Below are 23811 nucleotides of genomic sequence, written 5' to 3' on the forward strand. Positions count from 1 at the left end.
GTGTTTTGGTAGGTGCATGCACCACCACGCCTGGCTTTCACTTTTTTTAGACCCGTATACAACACCACAGTCATACAGTATAACACAGCACCACAGAAATCTGAAAAGCCAGTTGAAGGAATCCAGATCTCTAAGTTTAAACACTCCCCTCCTGAAAAGCTGTTCTTGTTTTTCACTAGCTCAGCCCTTATCTATGAAAAAGGGCTACAGAGAAGAGACACATTTTCCTCCCTACAAGTTTAAGAAATACCCTCCGCAGTCTCCTTGGCAATATCAGAGTCGAACACCCGAATCTTAGTCAACACTGTAACTGTTTTTGAGGTGTTTGTTTTAAGAGGTCATTCTCATTGACACTGGTTAAAACACATTAGATGTCTTTTATCAGATGGTGGGAAGAAATATTAAAAAGTTTTAGGTCTTCCAGTAAAAGTAAGTTTCCTTATCTGCAAATGAAGCAGATGAAAATGGAAGTTAAAGATGCAACAACTTGCTAAGTGATGGTGGTGCATGCCTTTAATCCCAGCGCTCAGGAGGCAGAGGCAGGCAGATCTCTGTGGGCTTGAAGCCAGCCTAATCTACAGAGAGAGTTCTAGGACAGGCTCCAAAGCAGCTACACCGAGAAACCCTGTCTCCAAAAAAAAGCAATGACTTCCCATGATTAAAATTCTAAAGTCACTGAATTTTAAAGTTTAAGGCAGTTCAGATACTGACTGAACTCCCCAGAGAGACGACGAAGAGACAGGCCTCAAGCTCTACCCAAACCCTAGGCCGGGCATTGGTAGTTCGCACCTTTAATCCCAGCACTTGGGAGGCGGAGGCAGACGGATCTTTGTGAGTTCCAGGCCAGCCTGGTCTACAGAGTGAGTGCCAGGACAGGCTCCAAAGATACACAGAGAAACCCTGTCTTCAAATACAAAACCAAAAAAAAAAAAAAAAAGATCTACCCAATCCCACAGGATCCTCCTTGGCTGGGAAGTCACACAGTCACTGAGAAAGCAGGGAGGTTCTGATTCTAACAGTCCTGCCTAGACTAAGCTTCTTTTTTTGTTTTTTGTTTTAAGACAGGGTCTGACTACACAGTCGTGGTCCAACAGGAGCTCACTCTTTAGACCAAGCTGGCCTCAAACTCACAGAGATCCGCCTGCCTCTGCCTCCTGAGCGCTGGGATTAAAGGCATGGGCCACCACCACCACCTGGCTAAACCTGGCATTTCTCACACAACACAAGTGAAACAGTTAAGAGAGAAAAATTATCCTGAATGCTAAAAAACACAAACTCAGATCCACATGAATGTCACTGGCAGGGTTTGCACATTTCTCATAACAAACCTAAGATCTGATGAAGAAGCTTGTCCCAAGATAGTTATACTCACATTGTCTCATAGCTTGGTCACCTGTTTTGCTCCAATTACTGGGCAGAAAAGAAGCCCAGACTGGGAGAATAAGGAAGAAGACAAGGAAAAATGTCCCCTGTGATGCCTTGTGTCACCCTAAAATAGGGAGTCTCCCTAATGCTGACCTTAATGAGACCTTCCCAAATCTGGTCCAACTGGTGTTGAAGTCCCTGAACTGAAAAACAAGTTTATGAGCAGCAAGGTCACCTGACTCTGACCATATGTACACTGTTTATCCAGATGACAGTGGCCACCACAGCTTTGATGAATGCTACACAGACTCTACTATCCTTTTGAAGTTTACTGAGGCCCCTACATGACTAAATGCCATAAAAGGGAACCTCAACTTCGAAAGGAGGGAAGTCACAAACACCACCTGCTAGCAAGGGAAACCCCATTTGGCCTCTGAATTGTTAATGTAAACTTGTTACTTATATCCCTGATCTGTTTACTATCTAATTACAATACTTAAAAAAAAAAAAAAAAATCCTCTGCTCTACCTACAGTGTGCCTACTGCTATCAAGACCCACTGTTTAGACCAACCAGACAATGTTCATAGTCAAGAGAGAGGTAGCCCAGATCCAAGTGGATCAGCAGGCTAATATCAGTCACTAATACCAGTCAGGAACTTGAAACTCTGACAAGAGGAAACACTAGTTCTGTGTTGAGGGGGAAAGGGATAGTAAAGAAGGCCTTACCCATCTCTTCCTTTGCTGACAATTTTCACTTCAAAATAGTAAATACCACAGGCAGCAGGGATGGGGTGAGTGGCGCGCACAGAGGCTGCATCTTTGTGATTTTTGCCATGACCTGATGTAAAAAGGCAAAGAAGGAATGTCAACACCAGAAAATGCAAATGGAAGTCTCCTTTTTCTCTATGCATGATAATTTCAACTCTCCTTTGCCAGAAGTTCTTTTACTGTCCAAGGAATTGAGTAAACACATAAGCCTCCCACCTTTAGATCACCTCCACCCCAGACCAACCAAAAGTCCTGACCAAGATACTGTCCTCCATAACAAAACAAGGGTATATATAGGCAATAGAGGTGCATGTGACACACGGAATACTGTTGTCTGTCTTTCTAGAATCCAAACGGCCCGGCCTGGAGCCCAGGGGAAGGAAGTGGCAGAAATGGAAGTCACCACTACCAACAACTTTAGCACACAACCCCTAGGCCAGTCAGCCCTTGCACCGCCTGTGAGAATGTTACCACCTCTTTTTGCAAACATTACTGGAACTAAGCCGTAGAAAAGGGCCTAGCTGAGATCGGAGCCAGCTCAGGACAAGAAGGAAGGCCCTAAAGTGGAAGGCTTGTCCAACACTGGTTTTGGACATTTACCGTGGTTCTCTTTAAGTCGGCTGTTTCAGGAAAAGAGCAGAGGAAGCAGGTAAACCCCGGCCTGGCCAATCCCTCTACTCTGGACATTCCGCTGGGCTAAGGCCTAACTCAGAGCTCTGACCCAGGCAAAGAAAGGGACATGATGGGTACAGCCTCCCTGCAGACACTCTAGACCTGTCTCCCAGCGGCCAGACCCACTGATACCTTTGTAGTGGACACGGAGGTTTCCCTGGGAGAGGCCGATATAGTTGTACTTGTCCTTGGGGCTCCAAGATCGCGGCAGCGGCGTTTCGTGCTGATTAACTGCAGGGTACAAGCGCTGCAGGCGCCGGCTCAGTTCCTGCTCCCCGGGTGACAGTAGCCCACCCCCGGCGTCCCCACCAGAGGAGTCCCCAGCCTGCGGGTTCCCAGCTCCCGGGTCTGCAGTCGCCGCCGCCATCTTGGAGGGAGCTGCTATTGTGTCACTGGGGGCGGGGAGGAGTGCAATCAGATCTGCTTTGCTCAGCCAATGGCCTGTGAGTATCCCGGGGCCGTAGGGAAACTGAGTCTAAGTTCGAGAAGCTTTCTTTGGACACTACTACACTTCGCCAGATATCAAACTACATATCCCACAAGACAGAGCGCTGTAGAGGCCGGCCAACGCGGGCTCCTGGAGAACTTCGGGAGATGTAGTACAGACCTGTTCACCCATAAGCCTGTACAACGGAGACTAAGAGACAATGGAAACTACCATTCCCAGGGAGCCAAGTGGCCAGGCCTCGAAGCTCACCTCCCTCGTCCACGGTCTCAGTTTATTCTCCTGCCTCAGTTCTGTAGCTGATATCAAACTTGGTGCACTGACTGGTTCTCAGAACACCCTGTCCCGGCGTCCGAGCCTACCTTTACTACTTAGCCTTTTCTCCAGAGTGCTCGTGGGCGGGCTGGAGGCGTTTCGAGGTCGTGACCCCGCCCTCACCGCGGAGCCCACTGGGGGCTGGTCTCCATGGCAACGGACTGTACACTACCGCAACGGAGCTAGCTTGCTTCTCCTCCAGAGTCATGGCCAACCCACAGACGCGTTACTACAGTTTCTCCAAGTCGAGGTAGCACCTGGCCGGGCTGAGGGAGGGAAGGACTTAAGTACTTCCAGAGTGCGAAATGACACTGATCCAGACCGCGGCACCATCTGTTAGTCTCTGTTCTTTGGGCTATGGCTCCGGCGCCACAGAATAACTGATACAGAAACAGTTGTAATGGAGTTGGGACTGGCTCCAATAAGAACGCTACGTGCTGCCAAAAGTGCAGGCGTACTTTGTCATTACATAGATGACCTTAGCCAAAGATTGAAAAGCTCCGGGTGGTGGTGGTACATGCCTTTAATTGCAGCTCTCGGGAGGCAGAGACAGGCGGATCTCTGTGAGCTCGAGACCAGCCTGGTTCACACAATAAGTTCCAGGACAGCCTCCGAAGCCACAGAGAAACCCTGTCTCGAAAAAACAAAAAAACAAAAAAAAAAAAAAAGAAGAAGCATTCAGAGTCTAATGAATATTGTTTCCAGCCTTGTGCTCATTCCCAGTATTGGAAGGGCAAGTGAGGCAACTTCTTCTCAACTCTAATCTTTCAGGGTCTGCTTCCTTGATAGAAAAAGGTTACAGGGGCTGGATGGATGGCTCAGCGGTTAAGAGCACTGGCTACTCTTCCAGAGGACCCGGGCTCAATTCCGAGAAGCTCACAACTGTTTGTAACTCCAGTTCTAGGGGACTCTGACACACTCACACAGACCTACATACAGGCAAAACACCAATGTATATAAAATACAAATAAGTAAATTATATGTGTAAAGTGGCTCACTTTAATCTAAGCACTGGGGGGGCAGAAACCGGATGATCTCTGTGAGTTCCAGGACAGTCAGGACTGTGTGGAGAGATCTAATAATAATTTGTAAAAGCCTGCAGAAGTTACCAATGACAGGAAATGTCAATGCCATGATTTGATCTAGAGCTTTAAAAAAATTAGTCTACAATGAACAGGCAGCAGGCTGAAAAAGAGAGCTGTTACCCAACAAAGCATAATCTAGGAAACTTATTATCTATGAAAAATATGTAATAGGGCTGGGGCTATAGCCAGAATGTACCTGGTCCTGGATCCCCCAGCAACACAAAGAACATGAAACAGACTTGGAATCTTCATTCTACAGGAAGGGGGGAAGCACAATGTAATTTCTTTTTTCTTTTTTTCTTTTTTTTTTCCAGAGACAGGGTTTCTCTGTGGCTTTGGAGCTGACCTGGAACTAGCTCTTGTAGACCAGGCTGGTCTTGAACTCACAGAGATCCACCTGCCTCTGCCTCCCAAGTGCTGGGATTAAAGGTGTGTGCCACCATGGCCAGGCCCACACAATGTAATTTCTACGAGCTGATTTGATGACAATGTGAACTACTCATTCACCTTTCCCTTCTTCCGGCTATATGAAGTGACACACTCTTTCCCTTATAGAGATGCAATGTGTGTCTTCTCCTCCAAACCTTAGAGAGGGACAACATGGTGGACAGACCAGAGCATAGCACTATAGAATGTAGGCAGAACCTGATAAAAGAGACCTTTGAGTTTTATATTTCCTCAGGAAATGTTTCTTCTTTTATGGGTTTTTCTCCTCTTGTTGTCATATTCCTACATGCTGCTTTAGTGGGATGTCTGTGGAAGTCACTCAATACCAGGAAAACTCTTGAGAAACAATTGTCTTTAGTCAGTTAAATAACTGAGTTTTCAGCCAGTTGGTAGTTGAACACACTTTTAGTCCCAGCACTCAGGAGGCAGAAGCAGGAGGATCTCAATGAGTTCCAGGCCAGCGTAGTGTACAGAGTGAGTTGCAGGACAGCTGGGGCTGTTAACTGAGAAACCTTGACTCAAAAAACCAAAACATAATGAATAGATAGATAAATAAGTAAATAAAATATTGGGTCTAGAGAGATTACTCAGTAGTTAAGAACCCTGACTGCACTTTCCTAAGATCTGTGTGAGATTCCAGCGACCACATGGGGTCCAATGTCCTCTTCTAGCCTCCTGAGGAAACACGCACATCAAGTAACAAAATAAGAAAAGTAGTTGGAAATTTAAAATAAATAAATAAAATAATGAGCATCTTTTTTTTTTTTTTTTGGTTGCATCTCTACTACTGGGTGTGCTTGGTTTTCATTTTGGTTGAAATCTAGCTTTTATGTTCAAAGTTAACAGCTATCACCTACTGAACTTTTCCATTTGGCAGTTTCTCCTGATTTCTAGAAATCTACATGATTGTCCTAATTATTTTCCCTTTCATGGTAGTTACAGTATGATCAAGAACAGGAGATTTTGGAAGGCAGAGGCACGTGATTCTCTATGAGTTCCAGGCCAGTCTGATCTATAGAGCAGGTTCCAGGCCAACCAGGGCTACACAGAGAAACCATGTTTCAAAAAATCAAAACAGAATTTTGACCAGATATTTAGTGAATGCCTATAATTCCATTACTCAGGAAACTGAGACAGGCTCACAAGTTTAAGAACATACTTAAATACATAGTATGACCTTATCTCAAAAGTCAAATTAAAAAAAAAAAAGCCAGGCACAGTGGTTTATGCTAGTAATCCCAGGGCTCAGGAAACAAAGGGAAGAAGATCACTATCAGGCCATCCCGGTTTCTATGGTGAGTTTCCGGGCAGCCCAGGACACATACTGAGAACCATCCCAAAAATACGTAAATAAATGAATACATTTTTAAGAACATAATTTGAGATAGTGACTGATGATGAAAAAAAGTATTAATTTAACCCAATGAGCAGTTATTATACTATATCTTTGCACTCCAACATGTGTTTTAAAAACAACAACAAGCCAGAAGGTGGTGGTGCCCAACAATTCCAAAGACAAAGGCAGTCCAATATTGGTGAATTCAAAGCCAGCCTGGTCTACAAAGCAAGTTCCAGGACAACCAGGACTACACAGTGAAACCCTGTCTCGTAAAAAAAACAACAAAAACAGTATTGGAGATTGAACATGAATATCACACATACTCTGCCATCGAAGTATATGCTCTATTCCTTTAGTTTGTTTCTCTTTGCAGCCTTGGCTGTCCTGGAACTTGTTTTGTAGAGCAGGCTGGCCTTGAATTCACAGAGATCTGTCTGCCTCTGCCTCTCTGCCTCTCTGCCTCTCTGCCTCCTTATTGCTGGGATTTAAGGTTTGTACCATCATGCCTGGCCCAGCCCCCTTCTGCATTCTGTTTTGAGAGGATCTTGGCAAGTTACCCAGGATGACCTTAAACTTACAATCTTTTTGCCTCAGCCTCCTAACCACCTGGGATTGCAGGACTGTGCTACCAGGCCCAGTCCATGATCATCACAAAGGCATACACATCAAATGACACCTGTCCTCATGATGGTTGCTTGTCCACATGTTTGTCCACTTTTGTGCAATTTTAAGTGGCACTAAAGGACTATGGTTTGGGGTCTTGCTGCTCCACTAGAGGAGGTCTGAGGAGTCCTTCAGAACTGAGTTTCCCAACTAGGTTCACATGTGTTTGGGTAATACTAATCTCACTTTTTTATGAGCAAAGGAAGTGTACAAAGGAGGTACAGCAACATACTTATTAAGGTCACTAGCTAGCAATGAAAATGAACACATAGGCCAGGTGGTGGTGGCACATACCTTTATTCCCAGAAAAAAGGAGGAAGAGGCAGGAGAACCTCTGTGAGTTTGAGGCCAACCTGGTCTACAGAACTAGTTCCAGAACAGCTAGGACTGCTACACAGAGAAACCTTATCAAAAAACAAAAACAAACAAACAAACAAAGAACACACAGGCCTTACCCCACAGATCATTGAATTACCTCTTCTCTTTGTTCCCCTTGAGCCAGCCTGGCCATAGGTACCTTCTCTGAATGCCTTCCTACTTTGAGCAAGCCTGGCTCCCTCATAAGAGGCTTGAATTTCAAATTTGAGACCTCTTTGGAATCTACTCTTCTCCCATCCTCCTATCATAATTAACATCTGTACAACTCAATTCAGTCTATGAGAAACATAGTAAGAATTGTCTGTTTCTCGCCAGGTGTTGGTGGCAGAGGCAGGTGGATCTCTGTGAGTTCGAGGCCAGCCTGGTCTACAGAGTGAGTGCCAGGACAGGCTCCAAAGAAATACAGAGAAACCCTGCCTCGGAAAAAAACAAAACAAAACAAAAAGAATTGTCCATAAAGAGACAATTAGTTTAAGGAGGTTAAATGATTTGCTCAAAGCTGGTCTTTTTGAAACCTCAGATGCCAGGACCCCACACAATGCCTCTTCTGGACTCTGTCAGCACCTATACCCACACATGCTCAGACTTATGCATAGATACACACATAATATACAGTTTATAAAGGAAGGGGGAGCTGGCAGTGATAGTGCTCTGGAGGCAGAGGCAGATGGATCTCTGTGAGTTCGAAGCCAGCCTGGTCTACAGAGAGCATTCCAGAACAGCCAGGGATAGCTACATAGAGAGACCCTGTCTCGAAAAAAGAAAAGGGAAAGGGGAGCCATGCCCTTTGGATCTGGGTTGGAGATTTCTCCCCTCTAAGGGCTCTGTCACCCACCACAGCTTCTTTTCTATGCAGAACTGGCACACAATCTTCAGGAGGGACTGCAGAAGTCAAGGGTGTTGAGAAACGCAAGCTCTCTCAGAAACGAAGAACACTGGTCAGTGATGCTCATCTTTTGGATCCCCACGTGTCATGTGTCACCCTCTACATCCTGTCTGTCTTTTGCCTACAACCCAAAACATACCTAGCAGACTAGTTTCTTCCCAGTCAGAGGAGTGCAGCTCACAGAAGCCAGGCTTTGGGGATAGAAGGGAGGGCATACTGGTTCTTCCTCCTTATCTAAAAGCTTCCCATGACTGTCCCTTAACACCTTTCTCTTTGCAACTCAGCATTCTGGAATGGACCGCATTTCTTCACCACCCTCCCATGTACCAGACACAGTGCCAGGGTTAGGTTGACACCAGCTCCTGCCAAGGTCTTTTTTTTTTTTTTTTTTTTTTTTTTTTGGTTTTTCGAGACAGGGTTTCTCTGTGTAGCTTTGCAGCCTATCCTGGCACTCGCTCTGGAGACCAAGCTGGCCTCGAACTCACAGAGATCCTCCTGCCTCTTCCTCCGAGTGCTGGGATTAAAAGTGTGCGCCACCACTGCCTAGCTTCCTCATTGCTCTTCTTTAAGCAATTTGATTTGATTTTGGTATAGCCCAAGCACAGTGGCTCACACCTGTAGCTTCAGCACTTGGAAGGCTGAGGAAACTGCCTCAAGTTTATTTGTTTTGTTTTGTTTTGTTTTTGTTTTTCTGAGACAGAGTTTCTCTATGTAGCCCTGGCTGTCCTGAAACTCACTCTGTAGACCATTATGGCCTCAAACTCAGAAATCAGGTTGCCAATACATCTCAAGGACTTAGATTAAAGGTGTGTGCCACCACTGCTTTAATGCCTTTAAGACCTTTTCTTAAAAACTATTCGTAGCCGGGCGTTGGTGGCACATGCCTTTAATCCCAGCACTCGGGAGGCAGAGGCAGGTGGATCTCTGTGAGTTCGAGACCAGCCTGGTCTACAAGAGCTAGTTCTAGAACAGCCCCCAAAGCCACAGAGAAACCCTATCTCAAAAAAACAAAACAAACAAAAAACCTATTTGTATAAAAATTAATGTGGTCAGCTAAGTGTGGTAGCACACTCTTTAATTCCAACACTCAGGAGATTGGAATAGGAAGCCTTTGAGTTCAAGATCAACCTGGCCTACATAGACAGATCCCTCTTCAAAACCTTTTTTCACCAGACCATGGTGGTTCACGCCTTTAATCCCAGCATTCTGGAGGCAGAAGCAGGTAGATCTCTGTGAGTTCAAGGCCAGCCTGGTCTGCAAATAGTGTTCCAGGACAGATAGGGCTACACAGAGAAACCCTATCTGGAAAGACAAAACTACCAAAAAAGCTCTTTTTCTTTGCCTCCCTGCCCCCCACAAAGGAATACTGGCTTATTACCTTACTAAGTATTTTAGTTTTATTTTGGATTTTCTTTTTCAGTGCCTTGGGTTAAACACTTGCTGTGCAAGTGTTTGCCACTAAGCTATAGCCTCACCCCACTTTGATGGGTCTGGAATGTCTACCTTAGTAGTTAAGAGCACTTACTGCTCTTGCAGAAGACCTGGGTTCTGTTCCCCACACTTACATGGTGGCTCATAAATGTCACTACTGTTCTGGAAGAGCAGATGCCCTCTTTTTGACCTCTGCAGACTACAAGCATGTATGTGGTACACTTATATACAGGCAAAATGCTCATACATGTGAAGTAAACACATTTAACATGTATATACAAATATACATACACACATATACATATATATGAAAAAACTTATTGTTCTAGTTAACAATGGAACACTGTGGGCATTGTGTTGGCATTGTGTGAATGTGTTCCTTGGGGACAATTTGGAAATCTACATAGATCATACACTTTAGGAAGCAGAGAACTGCTGAGACCAGGCCCCTGTGTAAGGAGAATAGGGCAATATGAACTCTGAAGAGAACAGGTTCAGCCACAGTAAGGCAGTGATTCTCAACCTTCCTAGTCCTGCGACCTCATGTTATGGTGATCCCCAGTCGTAAAATTATTTTCATTGCTACTTCATTACTGTAAATTTACTACTGTTGTGAATATCTGTGTTTTCCGATGGTCTTAGGTGACCACTGTGAAAGGGTCGCAACCCACATGTTGAGAATCGCTGCATAAGGCCAGCTCCAGTTGATTCCAGCCTCAGCCACTTGCTTGCCAGGTGCCTAACTCAGTTTAGATCTAGATCTGCAGTCCAAGCACTTTTGCTTTTTTCCTACGGTGTTGTCACCAACCACCAGAGGGGGATGTTTCTCTCGTCATTACCCGGAAGTGGGGCACCTTCCGATTTTTACCTGCAGGGGGAAGCAAAGAGCCGGGAACGTGGAGGAACGTTGCTTTCTAGAAACAACCCTTGGGCGGAAGCCTTGAGCAGCAGCTAAAAACCCTGAAGAGAACCAGCTACTTGCCCAGTTTATCGAGTTTTCATTCACCCGTGCAGATCACAGTAGGTGCCTACGGTTTCTTCAGCCGAAAAAACAGAGCATATTTACTGTCCATTTGAAAATCTGAAACACTTTCTAAACTCATCAAGATTGAGCCCAGGTGTCCGCTTGGATTTTTTTCTGCACTTTTGTTGCTTTGAGACAGTTTGATACAGTGGCCTCAAACTCACGATTTTTCTGCTTTCACTGGGACAGTGGAGTGCTTGGATTACAGGCCACTCCCACTAACTGTGTAAAAAGTTTGTTGAGATAGACTCTTGGTAAGTGGCCCAGACTAACCCCCCAACTCATAGTAGTTCTGCCTTAGCAGGATTTCTCTATGTAGCTCTTGTTGTCTTGGAACTCACTCTGTAGACCAGCTACCCTCAAACTCAGAGATCCACCTGCCTCTGCCTCCCAAGTGCTGGGATTAAAGGTATGCATCACCACTGCCATATTTTGTTTTGTTTTTTTCTTATTTCCACATTCTACCCCTCCCCACCTGAACATTTTCCCTTATTTTATAGTTAACTTTTTTTTTTTTTTTTTTTTTTGAGATTGTAAGCGTTGTGGCTCAGATGGAAAGGGATTCTGGCAGTCAGGAGCCAAGAAATACTAAGTGTTATAACTCAGATGGAAAAGTATTATGGCACTCAGGAACAAGGAATACCACAGGTCACAGTAGGCATAGCAGTTTACAGCCTTGCTCCAGCAGGGGAGGGCTTCCCCAGATTAGAGTGTAACAACTCTGCTGTACTAGGGGAAGGTTTCCCTGGCAAAAGTGTTACAGCTCTGCTCTGCTTTGTTCCACTCTAGGCTCCATCCCTCCTCTGGCGAAAGAGGGTTGGCACCCACACCTCATTCAAGAGATTTACTGGGAGGGAAGAATCCAGAAGAGTGGCTGCCTCTGCCTGGGTGGAAAAGGCAGCAGCAAACTGAATAGGCACAGGGCTTATATAAGGCTTCTTAGGGGCGGAATTTTTCAAGGGGAAAGATTTTCGGGATGGGAATTGGTCAGATTTCAGTTCCTTGAGCTCAGATTGGCTAAATCTCATGCTCAGCGATTGGTTCGTTTTTCTACTCAGGGATTGGTCGGTTTTCTGCTTAGTTGGTCAGGGGCAGATTTGGCTCTGGTTTCAGGACCTAAGTTTCTTTCTTTCTTTCTTTCTTCCTGTCTTTTTTAAAGATTTATTTATTACATATACAGTGTTCTGCCTATGTGCCAAAAGAGGGCACCAGATTGAATTCTAGATGGTTGTGAGCCACCATGTGGTTGCTGGGAATTGAACTCAGGACCCCTGGAAGAGCAGTCAGTGCTCTTAACCTCTGAGCCATCTCTCCATCTCCTAAGTATGTTTCTTTCACTGGCCCTTTTTAGTCTTTCAGCTCTAATTTCAGGGCCAGCTCTAATTTCACTAGCTCTCATTCTATAACCAAAGTGTGCTTCTTTTAGCACTGGTAAAAGGTTCAGCGTGTGTCTCTTTGGCTGGCCCTTTTTCCCTACAGAGATGGTCTCGTGTAGCCCAAGCTGACCTCACTCACATTCTCTGTATTTTAGGGTTACCTTGAACTCCAATCCTCCTGCCTTCACCCCTCAAGTGCTCAGATTACAGGTGTGTGCCAGCCCATACGGTTTACTTATTTTGAGTCAGAGTCTCACTATATATTGTAGTTGTTCTTTTTTTTTTTCTTTCACTCTTTCGGTGCCCTCCACCCAGATCCTGAAAGACCTCTGCCCCTTAGCCCTTTCTTTCTCAAGTTTGTCTCCTCTTCCTCCTGTCGGCGGCTTCCCCGATCCCCACCCCAGGCGGCCTTCCCCCGCCACCCTCCGCAGCCCTGCCCGAGAACGAGCACCAGGTGAGCCGGCCTGGAGCCCTGCCCCTGAGCCCCCGCCCGATGAGAAACACTCCGTCCCAAGGTCTCCGCCCCCAAGGTCAGCCATCAGGAAGCGGAGGGGGGGAATTGAGTCTGTTGTACCAGACACCAGACACCAGACCTTGAGAATATGCTGATCTGGAATGGCTCTGTGTCTCATTTGAACCATCCAATAGAAATGATTCTATATTTCGCCTCATTTGAAAGACTCTGTGTTTCACTTCATTTGAATAACTCTGTACTTTGCCTCATTTGAATAACCCTGTATAGCGCCTCATTTACATTGACCAATGGGAATAGCTCTGTACAATGCCTCATTAGAATTATCCAATAGAATCCCTGCTTCTAGCTTGCGCCTTTTTCCCTATATAAGGACCCCTTTCCCTTGGCTCGGGGCGCTTGGCCTCACAGAAGCTAAGTCGCCCGGGTACCCGTATCTCCAATAAAGCCTTTTGCGGTTTTGCATCCAAGTTCGTGGTCTCGCTGATTCCTGGGTGCGGGTCTCCTTCTATGAAAGTACCTCTTCGGGGGTCTTTCAATCCCAAATAAGGACACTGAGACTTATTCTTACTTATGAATGCTGGCTTTAGCTTGACTTGTTTCTAGCCGGCTTTTCTACCTTAAATTATCCCATTTCCCTTTAACCACATTTTGCCTTTGGGCTTTTGCCTTTATTTATTCTATATATCTTTCTTTACTTTGTTCTCCTTGTTTGGCTGTGTGGCATCCTCCTCTCCTCCTTTTCTCACTCCTTGCTCTTCCCTAGGTTTCTCCTCCTATTTATTCTCTTTGCCCTCCAGCCTGACCTGTTTCTCTCTTCTGCCTGGCTATTCGCTGCTCAGCCCTTTATTAGACCGATTAGGTATTTTAGGCAGGTAAAGTAACACAGCTTTACAGAGTTAAGCAAATATAACATAAAAGAATGTAACAGGGCCGGGAGTTGGTGGCGCATGCCTTTGATCCCAGCACTCAGGAGGCAGATGCAGGTGGTTCTCTGTGAGTTCAAGGCCAGCCTGGTCTACAAAGTTAGTTCCAGGACAGGCTCCAAAGCTACAGAGAAACCCTGTCTCAGGAAAAAAAATTACATTTACAATATTCATTTGTGTTTAACAAATTCAGAGAAAATACTCTATTATCTACCTTATCTTAGTGATTCCAAAGTTTAATACCTAATTTACTTTCTATCATAACTAAAGGGAAATATAACTCTATTTTTGTTTTGTTTTGTTTTGTTTTTCGAGACAGGATTTCTCTGTGTAGCCTAGGCTGTCCTGGAACTTACTCTGTAGACCAGGCTAGCCTCAAACTCACAGAGATCTGCCCCCCTCGGCCTCCTGAGTGCTTGAATTAAAGGAGTGTGCCCACAGCTGCCTGTTGGATTTTCTGCTAACTTGTCATGCTTATTCCCAAATTTTATGTTATGCTTCTTTGTAAACATTTTATGGCTGTATAACAATTTCCTGTTTTTAGATATTTGGGAGTTTAAAATTTTTCCCATAACTCAAATATTACATTTGGCATCACCCTGTGTGTAACAATGTTGTTTCATTTGTCTCCCTCTGCACCAACTGCCTGGACTCCTTGCCTCAGGCCTCCTTCCTTAACTGAAGCTTCAGGTACCCAGCTATCCTGTGGAATCAGCTCCTTATACATAACTCTTGAAAAGCTGTATCCTTGAGCTGTTGGTGCTTTCCAAACAGTCTTTGTAGCTTCCCCACCACACTCTCTGTCTCCAAGTGACTGTGGCTTCTCTCGTGTTCTCATTTGAGTTATACTTTATAACTAGCCTCCCCCAGCACATGCCAAGCAAGGCTTCCTGCTCTTGTGTAACCTTCATTGGTTCAGTCACATCATGGTGACTTGTGATTATCAATTCATTTGTCATCCCACTCCCATTGTCCCCAGCTTTCTTTTCTTCTTCTTCTTTTTTAAAGATTTATTTATTGGGGCTGGAGAGATGGCTGAGTGGTTAACAGTACTGGCTGTTCTCCCAGAGGACCCAGGTTCAATTCCCAGCACCCACATGGCCGCTCACAACTGTCTGTAACTCCAAGATCTAACACCTTCACACAAACATACATGAAGGCAAAACACCAATGCACATAAAATAAATATTTTTTAAAAAGATTTATTTATTATGTACACAGTCTTCTGCCTGCATGTTAGCCTGCAGGCCAGAAGAGGGCACCAGATCTCATTACAGATGGTCTTGAGATACCATGTGGATGCTGGGAATTGAACTCAGGACCTCTGGAAGAGCAGTCACTGCTCTTAACCTCTGAGCCATCAATCCAGCCTATACCTACCTTTCCTTGTGTCTCTAGAACACAGCAGTGATTGACATATACTATGGACTCCAAAATGCCAAAAGAACAAATAAAGGACTGAATTTATGAAATCCTAAAAATAGGATTGACTGGGCCAGACATTGGTGGGGCACGCCTATAATCCCATCACTGGGAGGAAGAGGCAGGCGGATCTCTGTGAGTCCAAGGCTAGCCTGGTCTCCAGAGCAAGTGCCAGGACAGGCTCCAAAGCCACACAGAGAAACCCTGTCTCGAAAAACAAAAAACAAACAAACAAAAAAATAGGATTGACTGCATCAAATTACCATATTTTTCTATGTTGAATTTCATGAAAATATTTTTTTAAAGATTTTATTTATTTGTTATATATAGAGCATTCTGCTTCCATGTATATCTGCACACCAGAAGAGGGTACCAGATCTCATAAAGGATGGTTCTGAGCAACCATGTGGTTGCTGGGAATTGAACTCAGGACCTCTGGAAGAGTAGCCAGTGCTCTTAACCTCTGAGCCATCTCTCCAGCCCCTCATGAAAAGATTTTAAAAATAAACCCACACATACTATTTCCTACCACATTCATCTACTAATTGTTCAAAATGAAGTTCCATTCACCAGGGGACCCTCACCTACTTCCCCCTCCCACAAGGGATACAACCCAGTCTTTTCAGGCTCCATTTATTGTATCTCTGTAGTCTTTTCTGTCTTGTCCATCTAGGTATTAGCCTGTAATTACCCTCCCCTCTTGTTTCTTTAGCTATACTGTACCAAAAGTCAGGATTGGGGCTCTTCAGCATTCACATTTGTTTGTCATAGTGCAGGCATTCAATGCCCTTGGACTTATCCACAGAAGAGTACAACTCATGCTTACTGGGGTCCTAGCAGGTACTACAGTGCATAAACTACTCACTATATTTTCTCATGGCATCCTTCCCTCAGTGCATTGGAATGATGACTATTAACTCTACTTTGCAAATGAAAAGACTGAGACAGAGACAGGCAGAGTTCCAGGCCAGCCTGGTTTAGGGTGAGTTCCTGGAAAGCCACGGCTACACAGAGAAACCTTATCTTGAAGAAAAAAATAAATAAATTAAAAAAATAAAAAGGCCAGGTGGTGGCAGCATACACCTTTAATCCCAGCACTCGGGAGGCAGAGGTAGGCGGATCTCTGTGAGTTCAAGGCCTGTCTGGTCTCCAGAGTGAGGGTCAGGATAGGCTCCAAAGCTACACAGAGAAACCCTGTCTCAAAAAAAAAAAAAAAAAAAAAAAAAAAGTCATCTTCAGCAACATAAAGAGAATTTAAGGCCAGGGCAATACTGAGATTTTGCCAGGCGTTGGTAACACATGCTTCAATCCCAGCACTCGGGAGGCAGAGGCAGGTGGATCTCTGTGAGTTCGAGGCCAGCTTGGTCTACAGAGCAAGTGCTAGGACAGCCTCCAAAGCTACACAGAGAATCCCTGTCTGGAAAAACCAAAGGAAAAAAAAAAAAAAAAGAAGAAGGAAAAAGAAAAGACTGAGGCTCTGAGCAGTTAAACCTGTGTTTATACCGCTAATAAGGAAAATTTGAGATTTATTCCTATCTATAACCAAAAGACCACAATCTTAATTATGGACCATATTAAAATTGTTTGTTTAGCCGGGCGTTGGTGACGCATGCCTTTAATCCCAGCACTCGGGAGGCAGAGGCAGGCGGATCTCTGTGAGTTCGAGGCCAGCCTGGTCTCCAGAGTGAGTGCCAGGATAGGCTCCAAAGCTACAAGAGAAACCCTGTCTCAAAAAACCAAAAAAAAAAAAAAAATGTTTGTATAGCTAGTTATGCTGACACACACCTGTAATCCCAGTATACAGGAGTTGGGGGAAGAAGGTCTCAAGTGTAAGGCTAGCAAGGGGTATTTGTGATGTGTGTGTGTGTGTGTGTGTGTGTGTGTGTGAGAGAGAGAGAGAGAGAGAGAGAGAGAGAGAGAGAGAGAGAGAGAGAGAGAGCGAGGGGGGTATGTGGGTGGAGGGATGCAGAAGATTAGAAAGGGAAGAGGCTGTGAATACAGCTCAGTAGTATAGTCCTTACTTAACGAGTGAGGTAGTTCTGTCTTGTCCTCAACAATATCTCAATCCTCAACAATACCAAAAAAGGGAAGGGGGAGTAATATTGCCATAGTAACCTCAGCTGTCCCTCCCTTAAGCCCTTTCAGTTATCCATGGGTGGCCACCTGTCCCCATGGCCAACATACACCAGTGGCCAGACAATTCTATATCAACGGAAGCCCTGTTCAGAAGACTGCCGGAATCGAACCAAGTAAGCCAGGGCCAGCCTGATGGGGATGGGCTACTCTGGATTAGGTATTGGTCCAGGACATATAGCTTAGTGGAGTTTGCAGTCCCAGACCAAGAGTACAAAATCCATGGAGTGCTAGTGACATCTCAGCCCACCCATCCTCTGCAGTAGCTGGCAGCAGCATCCCCTGGGCACTTCCAAGCCCAGGTACCTGGAGCAACTAGAGAATTACCTGCGCAAGGAGCTCCTCCTGCTGGACCTGGGCACGGATTCTGCACAAGAGTTGAGGCTACAGGTCAGAGCCACAAACCAAACATTTCAAGGGTGGAAAGAAACCTCATGCATCAGAACTGATTAACTCAGACCTTCATTGGGGAAGTGGCCCCTCCATCTTCTAACTATTCCTCTTTGAAAAGGGGGATGGATGCCCTGTGACAGAGCCTCTTGCCTGGTGGCAACAACTAGAAGCTTGAGGAACTAGCCCAGAAACAGAGAGAGAATGGTCAATCTAGATGCAATCCACACTCTGGTACCTATTAGAGAGGGACTCTGTAATAAAGAAAAAGAATCTCAGACTTCTGACCTACACATGACTGAAGCATTTACTGAGCGCTGACCATGGGCCAGGCTTTGGGCACACAAACACACATATCCCACATACAATCTTTCTGAATGTAAGTTAGAAAGGAGAATACTCTCTTCCACTTTGAGTTCAGAACATGAAGCTAGAATCTTCAACACCCTGTTCCCACAGGACTTTAACATATGGAGAGGGGCTACAAGTGAGAGGCTAATGGATACAAGATTTGGTAGGCAAGATGACGACTGCCTGGGCAGCCAAGAGTCACCTTAGGCAGAATGGCATGTTTGGCCCACAGTGGTAGGTTGCTAAACCTCAGAGTTAGCACCAGGCAAGGCTTCTATACCTGTCCTTCCTCTCCAGCTCCATGGTACTGAGACTTGGGTGGTACCAGGCCAGACATAGGTTACTAGTAGTCTCATATGGAAACATTTTTGAGCCCACTGAGGGTAGGGGTTATAGGCCAGGTTATGATAGGTTCCTTTTTTTATGCCAGCCTTACAGGGAGATCTTCGAGTTCTTCATAGAGGATTTCAAGACATACAAGCCATTGTTATCCTCCATCAAGAATGCATATGAGGTGATGCTGGGTAAGATGGCAGCTTCCTTCTGGACCCCAATTGGAATGAATACAGAGTATCCTAGTCTGACCTTTTTTTTTTTTTTTAAATGATAAGACCTTTAATTTTATTTGTTATGTATACATTGTTCTGCCTGCATATCAGAAGAGGGCACCAGATCTCATTACAGATGGTTGTGAGCCACCATGTGGTTGCTGGGAATTGAATTCAGGACCCCTGAAAGAACAGTCAGTGCTCTTAACCTCTAAGCCATCTCTCCAGCTCCCTAGTCTGACTTTTTGATTATTACTAACTGATCTTTCCAGGCACTTTTTGCATGCCTTAACTCTTTCTACCCTTTAGAAGGATGATGAGGCACTATGTAGTAAATAGAAGGGACCCCATACCTCTCCATGGGAGAAATCCTGACCCTCAACATGACACAACCCCTGGTTTGCTTTTCCTTTTGCATGGTTGGAGACTGAACCTAGTGTCTCATACATAATAAGCAGCATTCTACCATGGAGCTCTATCCCCATCCCCTGCTCTCCTTTAAAAACAAGTGTGTGGAGAGTGTGGGAGGCACTGGAGAGATGGCTCAGCAGTTAAGAGGACAGCAACTTCATTTCCAGGGAATCTGACCTCCTCTTCCTGTCTCTGCAGGTACCAGGCACACATAGGTTTCACAGACATATATGCAGGCAAAATACCCAAATACACCAGTGACCTTAGGCTCTGTGACTCCTGGCTATTTGTTCACTGTATGCCCCCCCCCCAAGCTTTTGTTTTGTTTTTTGTTGTTGTTGTTGTTGTTGTTTTTTGAGACAGGGTCTCTATGTAGTGCTGAAGCTCAATTTGTAGACCAGGCTGGTCTAGAAGTCAGAGATCCTCCTGGCCTCTGCCTCCTGAGTGCTGGGATTAAAGGTGTGTGCCACCACATCCAGCCCACCTGTCTTTGCTTAGCCCACCAAAGGGAGAAAATCCGGGCCCTGGAGCCCCTGAAGGCCAAGATTATCACTATGAATGAGGACTGCAGTGAGAGGATTCTGGCCATGAGGGCTGAAGAGAGGTATGAAATCTCCTTGCTCAAGAAAGAGAAGATGAATTTGCTAAAGCTCATTGATAAAAAGAATGAAGAGAAGATCTCATTGCAGAGTGAGGTGAATGGAAGTGGTGGTGCTGACAAAGTCCCCAATCTCCTGCTCTACCTGTAGAGCAGGGTGTGTTTATAGTACCCGGGCAACCCGGAACCCCATCTATGCTTCTGCCTGGAATGGAGGAGCCATCACCATCCCCAAGAGCCCCTATTATCTTCACTGTGCCCTGCTGCAGTGCTCATCATAGACTCCAATGTGGCACCAAGTGCCAGCAAACTCTCCATGGGTTGAAGCACTGGCATCTTGCTGGGTTCTCAGATATGATCACTTTCCTAAGCTCAGGCAACAACCAAGCAGTAATCACCCCTGTGTGGATGCTCATAAGGACTCCAAAAGCCACTGAGTACTGTTATATACCCCCTGCCCCACCCCTGCAGGTGAGTAAATTGAGGAAGAGCTTGGCTGAGGAGTACCTCCGTTACCTTACTGAGCGAGATGCCCGCAAGATTCTCATCGGGGACCTGAATGAGCTGCGATACCAACGAGAAGACATGTCACTAGCCCAGTCCCCAGGTAATCCAAGCCAGTTTTCTCTCCTGAGGTGCTAGTCTGTCTGTCACCATTTACATTCCTAATATCTTATTATCCTGTGTCCATATATGGTAGGAGAGGTCTGGGCCGCTAGCTGAGGCTGTGGATCTTTTTAAGCTAGACTGAAAAATCACAGAATAAAGTAGGAAACTTTAACACTGCTGGAAGCTGAGACTCTGTGAGCAAGTGAAACCTGGGGAACCACATGTCCTGGACATCAATACTTAAGCCTGAACCCTTAGGGTAGTGATGCTGTAGACCCAAAGATTCCCAAACAGAGAAGGTATATTAGTTATTGCTGTGATGAAACACAGTGACCAGAGCAACTTATAGGAATTTTTCCCTTTTTTGGTTTTGTTTTTTTGAGACAAGGTTTTTCTGTGTAGCCCTAGCTGGCTACCCTGGACTCTGTGACTAGTATGGCCTCAAACTCAGAGATCTGCCTACCTCTGCCTTCCAAGTGCTGAGATGAAAGGTATACACTACCACTGCTCAGCTAGAAGGAAGGATTTCTTTGGGACCTAGGGTCCCAAATGGATATTAGTCTATCATCATCATGGCAGGAGCATTGGCAGTGGTTAAGCAGGCCTGGCACCGGAGCAGCAGTTGAGAGTTCCCATATGGATCCACCATCAGGGAGCTGAGAACACAGTGGGAATGACACCGAGTCTTTTAAAACCTCAAGGCTGCTCCAGTGACACAACTCCTCAACAAGTCCACACCTCTTAATCCTTCTCAAACAGTTGCACCAACTGTGGACCAAGTATTCAAATATATGAGCCTACAGCAGCCATTCTATTCAGACAACATGCCCCAAGCAATAATTAACCCAACCCTGGGACAAGCCCCAGCGCCAGGGTGACAGACTGGTGGGACCCTGGCAGGTGTTTGGGGAGAGGATCCTGTGAAGCTAACACTGGCACTGAAGATGACTCGACAAGACCTGACCCGCATTCAGATGGAACTCAACACCATGAAAGCCAACTTTGGAGACGTAGTACCCAGGAGGGACTTTGAAAAGCAGGAGAAGATCAACCTGGATCTTCAAGAGCAGGTGCCTGGTGGGCAGGTAGGGTTTGACATGGAAGGGTATGGTCAGGCAGGTGGGTAAGTTAGGACCAATCACCTTGCCTACAGCTGGAAAGCCTGAAAGCTGATTATGAAGAGGTCCGAAAGGAACATGAGTTACTTCTGCAGTTGCACATGACCACTCTGAAGGAGCGGGACCAGTTCTATGCGGAGCTGCAGGAGATTCAGCGCACCTCCACACCTCGACCTGACTGGACCAAATGCGAAGGTAATGGTTGCAGGGGCCCTAGGGCCTGCTGAAGGACATGGACTGGGTTCTAGCTTCCTCTCCCCCACTGGCAGGAATCATAGCAGGGGGCTCAGAACGCTGGCTAATGCTGGCTGAAGGAAAGAACAGTGACCAGCTGGTGGATGTGCTGCTGGAGGAGATTGGCAGCGGTCTGCTTCGCGAGAAAGACTTCTTCCCTGGGCTGGTAGGGAAGTCACTTAAGATTCTGGGGGAACTATCTGGGGATCGTTCCTGTTTAGACACAGGGTAAGAGAGGGGTCCAGTTGTGAGCTGACTCCTGCCTTTCAGGGCTTGGAAGAATCTGTCCCTGCCTTCCTTCGCTTTGATGGCCCTGTGGAGAACAAGAAGCCAAGCAAGAAGGAAGTGGTAAATATTCTTGAGGATGCCTGGAAGGAGCGTCTCGCACAGGAGCAGGTCAGCTCTCACTGTTTATAATACATTGCCTCTGTGTAGCTTTCAGATCCCAGTCATTTAAGGAGTTCCCTCAAGGTGATAGGGAGCAGGGTGGGGGCTAAGCAAGTCTGGGACATGCTGACCAAGTATTCTCACCCTACAGAAAGAGTCATTCCAAGATTTCTTCACCAACTTTCTGGAGCGACGCTTTGGGAGCAATGATGCCATAGCCTGGGCTTATACCATTTTTGAAAATATCAAGCTCTTTCGCTCTATTGAAGTCATGAATCAGTTCTATGCAGTGTTGATGGGAAAGGTGAGCTTTGGCCTGGGCCCTACCTGTTATCCTCAATCAAATAGAAAGAGCTTTTGTCCCCAGCACAGAATGGCTCTGCCCCACCACTCAAGTAAGCAGCATATTAGTAACTGCTCCCCTTGTTGTAGAGGAAGGAGACTGTATATATCAACCAAAGGGAGACAATGTCCCATCTGATGAAGGAGATGACAAATATTGACACTCAGAACGAGGGGTTAATAACCATGGAGCAGTTCAGGTAAGCGGCTAGTCAAGCCACTCCAAACTCTAGTCCATTATCCTGGGTGGTTAGGTTCTCAGGTATGCTGGAAAAAGGGACAACTAACTCATGGGAAGGGTCACAGCCTCAAAGCCTGCTGTCCTCACAGGTGCAGTGGCACATGCCGGGAATTCTAGCCCTTGATAGATAAAAGCAGGAGAGTCATTTAATTCTAGGCCAGCCTAAAACAAAAAACTCTGTTTCAAAACATGCCAGGCATGGTAGTGTACACCTTTAATTCCAGCACATGGGAGGCAGAGGCTGGAGTATCTCTGTGATTTTGATGCCATCCTGGTTTACAGAGTGAGTTGCAGGCCAACCAGATTGACATTGAAAAAAACCCTTTCTCAAAAACCAATTAAAAAAATCAAAGCAACAAAAAAAAAAGTTTGGCTAAGGCAGGAAGATGGTTATGAGTTCAAAGACTCTCAAAAACAAAAACCCTGTTGGGATTCTAGTGGGGATGGCCCAGGAGAGACAGTAAGGTGAGTGGACTGCCTCAGTCAGTCAGGCCCTGTTGGGATTCTTCCTTTCCTATAGCACCATCCTCAAGACCACCTTTCCTCTCAAGAAGGAAGAGCAAATCCAGGAGCTAATTGAGGCAGCAGGCTGGAGTCCAGACATCAACAATGTAGAAATGTTCAACTACCGAACATTGTTTACCGAGGTAGGAGGGGACACATAACTTGCCAATCCCTTCCTTGTCTAATTTAAACCATGGTCAATATGGCCTCACCCTGCCTTCTCCCATACCCTACCCTATAGGATGAGGAGGGGCAAAGCGAGCCATTCGTGCAGAAGCTGTGGGAACAGTATGACAGTGAAAAGGAAGCATACTTACAAGAATTGAAGGAGGATCTGGGCCAGGAGCTGTGAGTGACCCCGGGACCCAAAGTCCCACTGAGCCACTGGCAAATCCCACAGGTGGGACAGGCCCTATCAGATAGTATCTCAGGTGCTGAGTCTCCCTGTGCAACGGGAAAGGAAGCTGGGTACTACAAACTACTCAAACGTGACAGAAATGTGGGCACCTCAGAGTCAGGGTACGGACAGAAGAGCTCAACCAGTAAATCTCTTTCTTTCCTTGTGAGCAGCACTGATGAGGTGAGCCTATCGAAGATGCGTGTGGCCCTGATGAACATCGATCCCAGCTTGGACAAGCAGACACTGTGTACTTACCTGAGCCAGGCCTTTCAGCTCCCTGTGGCAGAACTGCCATTGGAGGATGAAGAGAAGCAGGAGGAAATTGTGGTAAAACTTGAGACTGCACTTGAACAGCTTCGGATAGCAGACACCAAACGTGTAGGACTTCGAGAGCCAGAACCAGCAAGCTAGAACCTCCATGGACAACTTAAGTATACCAATGTTGCTAAACTTCCAGTATAAAGTATATATATAAATTTATATTTTACAGGCTGGGCTGGAAAGTCAAGTGCTGGGGTGTGTGGGAAGAT

At 45.8% G+C, this 23811-nt stretch overlaps 2 protein-coding genes across 2 annotated transcripts in view; one reads left to right on the forward strand and one right to left on the reverse strand.

The window, feature by feature from the left end:
* The window catches only part of Ranbp10 (RAN binding protein 10), a 62191-nt gene extending 58986 nt beyond the window's left edge, over nt 1-3205 (reverse strand). The window contains exons 1-2 of the mRNA XM_027405856.2: nt 2939-3205; nt 2093-2204 (exon numbers count right to left, since the gene is read on the reverse strand). Of these exons, the coding sequence (XP_027261657.1) occupies nt 2093-2204; nt 2939-3173 (347 nt within the window). The 5' untranslated portion in view covers nt 3174-3205. The remainder of the gene's footprint in view (nt 1-2092; nt 2205-2938) is intronic.
* Nucleotides 3206-3215: 10 nt separating this feature from the next.
* On the forward strand, nt 3216-23764 carry Tsnaxip1 (translin associated factor X interacting protein 1). The gene is made up of 16 exons (XM_027405854.2): nt 3216-3816; nt 8335-8416; nt 17152-17264; nt 17412-17538; nt 18320-18413; nt 19347-19543; nt 19918-20053; nt 20956-21125; nt 21209-21368; nt 21443-21573; nt 21678-21803; nt 21946-22098; nt 22227-22336; nt 22898-23024; nt 23123-23229; nt 23452-23764. Exons 1-16 carry the CDS (start codon nt 3773-3775, stop codon nt 23690-23692), a joined length of 2118 nt encoding a protein of 705 aa, XP_027261655.1. The 5' UTR covers nt 3216-3772; the 3' UTR covers nt 23693-23764.
* The last annotated feature ends 47 nt before the right edge of the window (nt 23765-23811 follow it).

Source organism: Cricetulus griseus, chromosome 3, assembly GCF_003668045.3.
Source record: "Cricetulus griseus strain 17A/GY chromosome 3, alternate assembly CriGri-PICRH-1.0, whole genome shotgun sequence".
In the NCBI taxonomy this organism is placed as follows: Eukaryota; Metazoa; Chordata; class Mammalia; order Rodentia; family Cricetidae; genus Cricetulus; species Cricetulus griseus.